At 37.1% G+C, this 11,677-nt stretch overlaps 1 protein-coding gene across 1 annotated transcript; it reads left to right on the top strand.

Annotated features, from left to right (window-relative positions):
- The first annotated feature begins 577 nt into the window (after positions 1–577).
- ube2na (ubiquitin-conjugating enzyme E2Na) lies at positions 578–8,008 on the top strand. The gene is made up of 4 exons (XM_047348352.1): positions 578–734; positions 4,142–4,388; positions 4,586–4,726; positions 6,877–8,008. Exons 1-4 carry the CDS (start codon positions 705–707, stop codon positions 6,921–6,923), a joined length of 465 nt encoding a protein of 154 aa, XP_047204308.1. The 5' UTR covers positions 578–704; the 3' UTR covers positions 6,924–8,008.
- Positions 8,009–11,677: the final 3,669 nt, after the last annotated feature.

The following is an 11,677-nucleotide window of genomic DNA, read 5'->3' on the forward strand; positions in this document are numbered from 1 at the left end:
CATCCCAGATTGTACAGGTCTCTGTTAGCATGTTAAAGTTCATGACAATACAATTATAGACACAGATTGAGCAAGTATGGCTCCACGGAAGGGTTGTAAAGAGAAATAATAATAATAAATTATATTTATAATGCACTTTACATCAGTTTACTGATCTCAAAGTGCTACAAAAACCAAAGCAGAATTAAATAAAAAAATAAGATCAGAAATAATTAAATAAAATCAGAAGTGATTAAGAGAGAGCCTCTTCTCCCTACAACAAGTATGGGTTTTATGTCCAACAGAACAACAATGCAAATCTATATTAATTTAACATTTCTTTGTTGCTGCGCTCGATCAAAATGTACTTACACAAAAGCTATTATTTTAAAATAAGAGTGCCTAACGTTTTATGTTTCAAGATGAGGGAACTTTATTGATTCAGGGAAAATTAACTTGGAAGGAGGTCCACCATTAAATCGATTTGAATCATGTCCAAACATATAAAACAATAAATCAAACAAAATAAAATAAAAATATTTTGCTTTTTGTGGCTACATTTGTTCTGCAAATGTACCTGCACCTCTGCAGGCCACTGTATGTTGACGTAACAGCCCCGATGCTTAAGCCGTCATCACGCAAAAACCCGGAAGTGATCTGTTTGCTGTCAATGCCAACTGCAGAGAAGGAAGCACCGAGAGCTAGAAGCCCGCATTTAAGACGAAATGGCAGGACTGCCCCGCAGGATTATTAAGGTACTTATTTCTAACATAAACCTGTTTTTTCTACAGTGGATAAAAACTACTATATTTAATTTTAACTCGTTTTTCTCTGTCCATTGCAGTTTCCTGTGCTTGCGTTAGCATCAAATAAGCTAGTGTTGGTTTCATAGAGTTACTTCTGCTTTTTATATGTGCCTATTCTCGTGTGATTCTCGGTGGCTCAAAATACATTTACTGGCTGAAAAAGATGAGTGACAATTATGCTGTGGGTCTGGCTCAAGCTTTTTAAGTGTAATAAACCCGGTCTCGGTTGACAGGATTGCTGAGCAAACCAGCTAGCTAACTATGCTAGTCCATTGGTGGCTTTTTTTTAGCCACGACTTTTGAATGATACAGATTAATTAATCTGACTCCAATTTATTACCGAGATAACAAACAGTTACTGTAAACAACCGTTTGGTTAAACGTCTCATGTGGTATTTTTTGGAAACCGTAAAGTTTTTTTTTATTCATTACGGCTGGAATTTAAACATTAATAACGTTACGAGCGAGTTTCTGTCAAATGGAAACTTAAAAGATGAAATACATCATCAACGCAATTTCTCTACTGGACAGAACCAGCCGCACTTGTCCAAGACTGCAAAGGAATCCTGCCTGCAGTCTTGGGAAATGTTTTTTAGTATTATCCTGTTCTGGATAAGTATGGGAAAAATACTTATGTTCTCAGACTTCTATATCCAATATCAGGTTTTCTCACAAAAAAGTCTGAATTTAAAATGACAATGCTTTTTCCAGCTGGAGTTTATTTGGTTTTGTTTTGTTCTTTAAATTGACCTTGAAACAAAATTCACAAAGTTACATCTTTTTCTTCCATAATGTCAACCATGAGGTAGAAAACCCCATTATACTACTGATTGACACTAAACTGTCAGACCATAAGCAGCTGGGAGATGTTCTGTCTTATTTGTTTTTCTGCCTATGGCTGCATATAGTAAGAATACCAAAAATCTGCTTTAAATGTACACTGAATTTGAGAGTTTGTTCACAACAGTCTGACAATTGACCATGAATTAGTGATTTTATGGTGATTTATTATTTTTTTTTTAAACAAAAAATGTTTTGTAACTATGTACAAGACTGAATCATTCCACAGTAAGCTGAAGTTCTTTCAGGTTTTTTTGTTGGTTTTAAAATTGTTCTCAATAGCATAAACCAGATAATATACTTTGTAATTAGACGTTACTTACAAAGGCTTCTGTTGTCAAACTTGCATCACCTTACAACACTGGCAGAGGCTCCCCCAGAAATCCCTATTGTTACAAAGGGTGAGATTTTGCTTCAATACAGATTCACTTTACATCTGTAGGAGGTTTAAATATTAACATGGAATATATAAATGCTTCATCGCCCCTGTTGTTTGTGCTTCTTTTGGGGGGGATCAACAGAACAGATATTCTGCACCTTAGTTAGTTTTCAGTCTTGATAATTTAGAGCTTTTGTTGCATGGAATAAACCAGAAATTGTATTGATTCCAATTTAATTAGTATTACAACTATATTTTTCCTTTTCCCTACAAGCAAATAATTATTTTGCTAATCAACTAGTCTGTCGACAAACGTTTTTTTTTTTTTTTTGAATAATCGATTTAACAATCAGATCGCAAAAGGTGCTTAATATGAGATATTTTTACACCATTTGGACCGGGTGAAGCTAAAGCTATGGCACTTGAAGAGTTCTGGATGGAACATATTTACAGACAAAGGTCTTTGCAATGCAAATTTTATAAATATATATATATATAGTTACAATTTTTGCCTAATTATTGCTCTGAGTGGGTTGTTCTTTCAGCAAATGGCATGTTTTAGAGTCTGTATACTCCAGTTAACGATTACTCGATTACTAAATTAGTTGATTAATCAGATTAATTGTTTCAGCCCTACACCATAGAAAGATTTTCTATTGACATGGCAGCACTTATCTACAGCCAAGTTAATGATAGATTAACTATAATGTAAGAATGTGTTTGAAATGAGAGAAGACACTGCCAGCGTTTGACTTTATGTAGTTCATTTACAGAATTATGTTTGACACATTCACTGTTTGTTTGACCTCTAATATTATAAGTGATAAAACATGACAGATTTATTGCTGGAATCTCTAATTATTAGTTTATAATGATATGATCTAAATAAAGCAAACAGCTCTTTTTGTAATGTAGTTTCTTTGATTCTCTGCTTTTCCTTTTAGATTTGTTGTTATTAAAACCCAGTCTCTGAACTTTAAATAGTTTTAGTTAATTTATACTCTATACTTCTTGTAGTTTTTTACATAAAAGTACTTTAGAAGGAGGAATAGTTTCCTGTGAATAGCAGAGATTGAGAGGTGTGCATAGAAGCACATCGGGCGCCTAAAGTTGGTGGGAAAAGGTGGAATCGCTGGGAACAGTATTTACTGGGCCTAGCCCTTGAGCCCCCTGAGCGTGTGACTGGGACAGCAAGCCCCTCTTCTGTCTGTGTTTTCACTGCACGGTTTTGTCTGTGGGTTATCTGAAACATTTCAGGAATCTCACTCACAGAAAAACGAGTCGCAAGTGTTGGCTGTGACTTTATTGGTCCACCTTTTTGTACATTGTACTTCGCTCATCCATTGTAGTTAAACAAATTTCAAAGAGCCACATTAAATATGTCAGACACTTTTGTAAAGTAAGACGCTGGATGCTTTACTAACAGTGAAAGGTTTGATGCTTCATGCACATTGAATTCATAATTTTCCTTTTGCAGTAGGTATTTCTGAAAGTCACTTACTGTTGTGGCTTTACTGTAAAGGAAGCATTGGTCTCCTGTGGTTTAGTGGCTGATTCAGCGCAGTGGACAAAAAACCCAGAAGGGAATCTAAGAAACTTAGAAGAAAAATTGAGACAGGAGTGCTGATTGGTTGCTCAGGCTGTTTTACAGTGTGGTATGTTGTATCACACTGTAAAACAGTTGATCTTTGCTGCATCTATTTTAAAGCATCTATTGTCAGTCTTTGCAGACTGGCTTAGTCTGCTCAGAGGTGATCTGTACCTTATCTTAAAAATGTAGATCCGCATAAAATAAGCAATCAAAAGTGCAGCATTAATGTGAGCAATATTTCAATCTCAAAGGACTACACTGAGTTAGGGTATGCTGTATTATTTCAAGTACCATGCATTAAATCTCTGCTTTCTAATCATATATTTGACTGGTGAATGTACTTTCACTGTCTTTTATAACCACCACTGATAGAGATCCGAGTGACCAAGATCAGACGTTTATGGGAAGTTATGGGGACATTGGGATGAAAATGTCTTAGTCGCAATCCCTTTCATTCATCCATTCAACAAGAATACTGCAATGCTGTGTTAACCCTACATCATGCAGCCCTTTGTAAATGTACGTTTGATTTGTTTTCATCACCAGGAAACCCAGCGCTTGCTTGCAGAGCCCGTGCCAGGCATCAAGGCAGAGCCGGATGAAGGCAACGCGCGCTACTTTCACGTAGTCATTGCTGGACCTCAGGATTCACCGTTTGAGGGAGGCACGTTTAAACTTGAACTCTTTTTACCCGAGGAATATCCCATGGCAGCTCCTAAAGTACGTTTCATGACCAAAATATATCATCCTAATGTGGACAAGTTGGGAAGAATATGTCTGGACATTTTGAAAGGTAGGCCAAATCGTTTTTCACATTCTGTAATTCAGTACTCAGTTTTTGTTTTCCACTTTTTAAAGCCATGAAGCTTCTGATATCTACATAAATCGATTCTTCCTCAATAAACACTTTGTTCTTTTCATATTTGCTACCATCACAGAGTTGAGTGTTTTAAATGTGTTGGTTTCACTGGTCTGTGATCACATTTTCAGATAAATGGTCACCAGCCCTGCAGATTCGAACAGTGCTGCTATCTATCCAGGCTTTGCTAAGCGCACCCAATCCTGACGATCCCTTAGCGAATGATGTGGCCGAGAAGTGGAAGTCCAACGAAGCTGAAGCCATTGAAACAGGTGAGAGCTTCAAAAGTGATGTGTTGACATCTTTCAAGAAAACTTTGCTCACTTTGCCACCAGTTTACTTGAAAGGCAATAAAACAAATCACTGGACAAATATTGATTTCATTCATTTAAAATCTGTATTTAAAATCTTTTCTTTTAGCGATTGGCCCAGCTACTAAATACTGACACTTCCCAGTCGAAATCATAAATTCAGCTTACCAAGTTTGAAAAGATGAGTAAGATGGAATGATGTTGTTTTTCATGGTCCATGAAGCAGCAGTATTAAAGTCATCATAAATCCATTTTTCCTCTTTCTACAGAGAGTCAAAAGTAGTTTATGACAAAGAATGTATTTTTTATTGTAGTTTGTTTCCTCACTGAATTGATTGCTTTAAAATCTCAAATTCCATTAGCGAAATGACGGAATAGTTTTCTTTTACCCAAAGAAAGAGTGGAAACTTTGTATTTTCCCGTTTTAAAAAAGCATGACTAGCACAATAAGTTTAACACATGGGTCTCACCATGAAAACACATGGGACACATCACCCTGAAGCTCCGCAGTTACAGCTACAAGCAACCAGAGAGACAGGAGAAATCGCTTTCTTTGGGCGATGCTTGAAAATAGAAAGTATTCCCGGGCAGGGCCCTGTGAAGCGGTGGGGTCACCCCCCGCCACTGCGATTGGTCTTTCAGACTTAAACCTGACTTCATGCTTCTTAGGATTTATAGTGCCTTGCAAAAGTATTCATACCTCCTGAACGTTTCTCAGGTTTCAACAGTTCTCTTCAGTCTACTTTACTGGGACTTTATGAGGTAGACAAACAAAACATAGTGCCTATGTGTGGATGGAAAATAGCACGGTGTGTTAATTTAGGTGCAGTCAATACTCTGGTGAACCACCTTTGCTGCAATCAGAGCTACAAATATTTTGGACTATGTCTGTAAAATATTTGCACATTGTATGTTAAGCTCATTCAAGTTGGATGGAAAGCGTCTGTGAACAGTTTTAAGTCTTGCCACAGATTCTACATTGGATTTAGGTCTTGTATTTGACTGGCCCATTCTAATAGGATTTTGTCTACTCCATTGTAGATCAGATTATATATTCAGGGTCGTTGTCATGATGGAAGGTGAACCTCCACTCCACTCTCAAGTCTTTTGCAGCGTTTAACAGGTCTTCTTTTAGCATTTCCATTTATTTAGCTCAGATCATCTTCCTACCAATTCTAAAACGTTCCCTTACTTTGCAGAAGAAAACCGTCCCCAGAGCATGGTGCTGCCACTACCATGTTTTACTATGAGTGTGTTGAAGGGTAATGTGCGGTGTTAGTTTTCTGCCACCCATAGTTTCACATTTATTACTAATGCAATTTCTACCACATATTTTGCTGCGTCCCACAGATGGTTTGTGGCAAACTTCAAACAGAACTTCTTATGGCTTTCTTTCAACACTGGCTTTTTTATATTGCCACTCTGCCAGCCTCATTTCCAGATTTGCAACTTTTAGTTGTCATGTCTGCAGATACTCCCCCTTGAGCTGTGGATCGCTGCAGCTCCTCCAGAGTTACTATGGCCTCTTGGCTGCTTCTCTAATTAATACTCTTCTTGCCTGTCCTGTCAGTTAAGGTGGACGGCCATGTCTTGTTAGGTTTATACTTGTGCCATCCTCTTTCTTTACCAACGATGAGTCTGTTAATTGATCTTCATGGTGCTGTTTGTTTATTTACGTTCTCTCAAAAACGTCTGAGGCTTCAGACAACAGCTGGATTTATGCTGAGATTGCATTACAAACCGGTGGTTTCTCTTAACCAATTAGACTTTTGAAGACTGTTGATTTTACCAGATTTTGTTCAGGGTTAATCAATTAAAGGGGGCTGAATGTAAATGTAGCCCACACTTCAGATTTTTATTTGCTAACGTTATTGAGAATCATGCATGATTTTCCCTCCACTGCACAGCTGTGTGCTGTTTTGTAGGTCTTTCACATACAATCCAAATAAAGTACATTGGAATATTTAACAAATATATTAAAGTTCAAGGGTCAGAAGCATTTCTGTGATGTAAAACCCTGTATCTCATTTTGGGGAGGGGGGGTGTAACTTAATGTATGATGACTGAAGTTGCTGAATTGTAATACATACTTGATATTTTTCTCTTTACAGCCAAGACATGGACCAGGCTTTATGCTGGAAACAAAAATGAAGTGTAAAGCAGCCTCATCGGTTGAGATACAAGTGAAAGTCAAGTGAACACAACTCATGTGCTGCCAAGACCTCTTCTGGCTTCATTTGCATTTAAAGGACACAGTCTTTTATTTTTTATATATAAATATATATGTGAAAACAACTGCTGATATTCTGTGATTTCAATGCACACTAGTACTGAATGACTTGTCTTTGTCCTAACTCACTACTATTCAAATGCATGGGCAGAGGTTTTAGATCTACTCACCTAATGGGAGGAAGGGGTGTGTTTAGCGTCCTGTATATCTGGGGAGGGTTTGGCTTTGGTGGGGAAGGCGACGCAGCGGTCTGAGTGGGGATGAGATGCCGGCTAGATGTGGCACATGATGTACCTTTTTTATGTTTCTTTTAATTTTATTTTATTGTGTTGCTGTTTGTTTGATAAAAGCATATAACTACAACTACTAGCCCACTGTATACATGTGCGTAGCGAATTTTATCCTGTGTAGATCTCCGCTTTAGGTGCCATCTGGTTTCATTAGCTGCACTGTAATAAGACTAAAAACCAAACTGAGCCTGCCACTGTCCTTTCAACCCTCTGTGTTAACCTGGATGTCCTGTAAGCCTCTGGATGGTGAGACTTTGAGAGTGATGGAGTTTGTGTACCTTTCCTTAATTTTCAGACATGCAGTGATCTATCACAGTACTCTTTTTTTTTGGAAATTTTCCCACTCTTCCTCTACTAACTACTCTTACTTTTTCTTCCTTTTATGGGTCTACAAGGCCCAATTGTTTCCCCGCTCCCATTAATATTTATTCCACAAAGGAGTGGTTACACTTGAGCCATAAGACGTCCTGCGATGTGATGGAACCAGGTTTTGGGATAGGAACTTCCTGGGTAGTGTTGAGACGGTGGACTGTCCATGGATCAAACTCAAACAGATCAGTGACAGCTCTGACTCCAAACTGTTGTGATTGGTCTCTGTTCATTTCGATGTGTAAATTAATTCTTCATAACTCCGAAGAGGAGGTGGTTTGCTGCTCAGAATGCTATAAAACTGTTCACCTGTATACTTTTATGTTCTGTAAATAAACTGTTGATTAATAAAAACAGAAGTGTGTGTGTTATTAAAGGGACATTAGTAAGTTAAATGGTAGAATTTACACATCTGAGTTGAATTCCCATATTCAAACCTCAGTGGGCCTTTCGAAGCGTAATTTAATCTGAAATCAGACTCAAAAATGATTTGCGTTAAAAAGATGCAACTATTTTAGCATGTTTTGCTTGTGATTCTTGCAACTTTTGTTGGAAACCTAATGCACTTTAACATGGGGCTGATTGGTAAACCTTGGTGTGTAAACACTGTCTGCCACCACTAGAGTGAGTCACTGAACTGTGGATTCACAGGCATTACTGCACAGGTTTGTATCTGATGGAGGCACCAGGTTTTAACTAAGATTGTTTTCTTTGGAGGAATAAGGAAACAAATTAAAGATGGTCATGTATCAAACGTTCTGCAACAACTAACAGGCAATAAGCGGAAAAAGGACAAAACTTTACAAAGGTTTATACATCTACTGTCGTGTGGTAATTTTTTGTGCACTGTTAAGATTTATCATTCATAACTGCTGAAAGTTAAATGATATTGGGATGCTTTGGCCATTTAAACATCAGTAAATTTATATGGTCAAATGAATATCATATATGTCTACATTTTCATTTAAAAAGTGATTCTCTGAAATTAATTACACATTCTTAAAACAGGAATAATATGTTAGGGTCTACACTAAAAATGAGAAGACCACTGACCTGACAGTTTTCCAGCAGACCATCAAAGAGACCCCCCAGGAGGTGGTTTAGCCACAAAGGAACATTGCTAAAGCTCATCAACAGAAAGTTGAGTGGAAGGAAAACGTGGGAGAAAAAGGTATTCAAGCAACAGATAAACACAGCCTCTAAAGGACTGTGAAGGGAAGCCTATTCAAAAAAGTTGGGGGACATTCAGAAAGCGTGAACTATGGTTGGAGACACTACTAGAGCCACTACACACAGACTGTCCAGGACATGGGATGTACTCTAGATTTCCTTGTGTTAAGCCACTCCTGAAACAGAGACAACTTTAGAAGCATTTTACTTGAGCTAAGGAGAAAAAGGTCTGAACTGCTGCCAGATGGTCTAAAGTAAATTTAGCATTTAATTTGGAAATCAAGGTCCCAGAGTCTGGAAGAAGTGTGGGGAGGCACAGACTCCTAGTTGCCTTAGGTCTAGCGTAACATTTCCACAGTCTGTCTTGTGAGAGAGGCTAATGACTCTATCTAGGAACGGTACAGCTACAGACAAAAGCACTGAGCCAGACGTACTGTCTATGGGACATAAAACTGGAGTATATGAAGTTAAAAGCAGCAATGGCTACATCAGTGACTATTTAGGAAAGAGACTTTGAAACAGTAGTATTGAGGGCCAAAAGCACCACCATTCAACGCTTCAAAAAGTAGTTAAATATTTTTATTTTATAATGATAAATACAATTTAAATTGCATGTAAATGCAAATCAAATAAAAAATAATATACATTTTTGATATTTATTATTTAAGAAAACATTAATCAAATGATTATAATTTTTTTATGTATAACTTAAAAAACAAAATAAATTGAAAATAACTTAAAGTCAGTTGGATAGGACAGTAAGCTCTGCGCAGGTAGGATGATTGGTCCTCAGTCGAATAGCGGTGCAGACTAGCTAATCACGTTAGGGTCTATTTGACAAGTCACAACGAAATTATTATTTACGATTTTATCACACAATTAATTAATTCATTACACATTTAAATATTTAAAGATAAAAGAATATTCTTTTATCTGTTTAACTTATTCTTTGTTTACAATTTTATTTTATGATCACATATATAAATAAACATTTGATAAATAATTTTTTTACTCGACTGTTGCACTTTTTGGCTTTAGTAGAAGAAGTCACAAGAAAGACTGGATGTTTGAAAGCATGTTTTAATAAAATAAATACATAAATATGTCGGTCTTTATATTGTTTTTTTTAAACAAGCTTTATTGGGTATTGTATTATCGGTACCTACTTGTGGGGGAAAAAATGTGTCCTCACCTTTAACCTTAGCAATAGGGAAACAGACTCTTCTTAAAGTCCCTATGACATTGAATTTTTATGATAATTCCCATTACATTTAGGGAAAGGAAACATTAATAAAGTATTTCAAAAATTATATTAATGCTGCTGAAATGAACAACTGCTGAGATATATGGTCATACGATTTCACTAAAAAGGTACTTCCAGACTATTCCTTTGCACTCTTTTATGACGTAGAAGGGGAACTCCGGCACTTAAACTCACTGCTGCTACAATGGCTGATAACACAGACAGTAGCGAAGAATCTGATGTTTCTTTAGATATATTTCAGTTACTTTAACAGAGAGACGAAGCAGAGTCTGAAGAAAACAGTCAGCTGTCATCAGATGGCAGAGGCCTGGGTTGATTATAAATGAATCATATCAAAACCAGCAGGAAACAGAACGAGCACAACATCAGGATTTTCAAAATAATTCACTAAAGACGGGCTAAATCTCGCTACATCAATAAATACATGCATATATTTATATACATGTGTATGTATTAGCAACTGTTTACATTAGATCAATCAGTTCAGTTATTGGGCTATTTAAATTAACTAAGGTATTCTAAACCGAACAATTACACATTAAATGCACCAAACTAAGCAACAAATATAGCTTCGCTGCACTCAGCGAACTCACCCATTGTAAAACAAAACACAGGAAAATATCTGGATGCATAAAACGAAAAATGAAGCAGTTTTAACTGGTTGAACTTCCACAGAATGAGTTGTTTAGGACTTGCTAACGCATTTATCACTGGCTTTTATTGCGCTATATGCGTATTGTTCTTGGAGCTCCTGTGGGCTTCACAGCAGACCAGACCAGAGCAGATACAGTGTAAATCCAGGGTTACAGTAAATACAGCCTGAGTGAAACAACTGGAGGTGAAGCTGAGCATCATGGAGAAATAGTAGAATCTTTAGAAAAAACGTTTATTTCAAAATATTGTATGCACGTGTAATTTATCTTATATTAATAAGAATGATTTCGGATTATTATTGATAGTAAAATAATTAACAAAACTGCCGATATCTAAATGCACTTTCGCGAGAAGGGAGTGTTCTCACCTGCTTAGCCTTGATCTGTTTAGCTTTTCTTTGGTGATCTTTTCACATCAGATGTGCTTCAACGTTCTACCTTGTCTGTCAGATATCCTGACCTCTGACATCATTTCTCTTGTGAATTCAAAGGTTTCTTGTTTGAAGCAGTCCTCCGAGAAGTCCTCCGATCATAACTGTCTGTGCTTGGTGAGACCAGCTCATCTGTTCCTCCTCAGTTTTCCAGCTCTGATTCAGGCGGCTCTGATCCTCTTCACTTCAGGAAAGTAGTACAGACTAACAGCTGCTGTCGTAGTATTGCTGCAACTACCAGCAATGCACCGTTTCACCATATAACGCTGTTTTTAACACAACTTGGTTTCTACCTGAACTCTCACACAATGAATGACCAGAGACATCCCCTTTGACGTCATTTCCAGGCGACTTTGGACTTGCAACATTTAACAGCAAAATATGCCTATTCTGTGTCACAACTGTCTTTTATCACGTCTTTAATCCTAATATCATGTCAATTACTGCCCAATTCCTTCAATATTAAAATGTTTTCCTTCAAATTCTGCATTTGTGGGAAAAGTGT

The sequence above is a fragment of the Girardinichthys multiradiatus genome, chromosome 2 (genome assembly GCF_021462225.1).
Source record: "Girardinichthys multiradiatus isolate DD_20200921_A chromosome 2, DD_fGirMul_XY1, whole genome shotgun sequence".
In the NCBI taxonomy this organism is placed as follows: Eukaryota; Metazoa; Chordata; class Actinopteri; order Cyprinodontiformes; family Goodeidae; genus Girardinichthys; species Girardinichthys multiradiatus.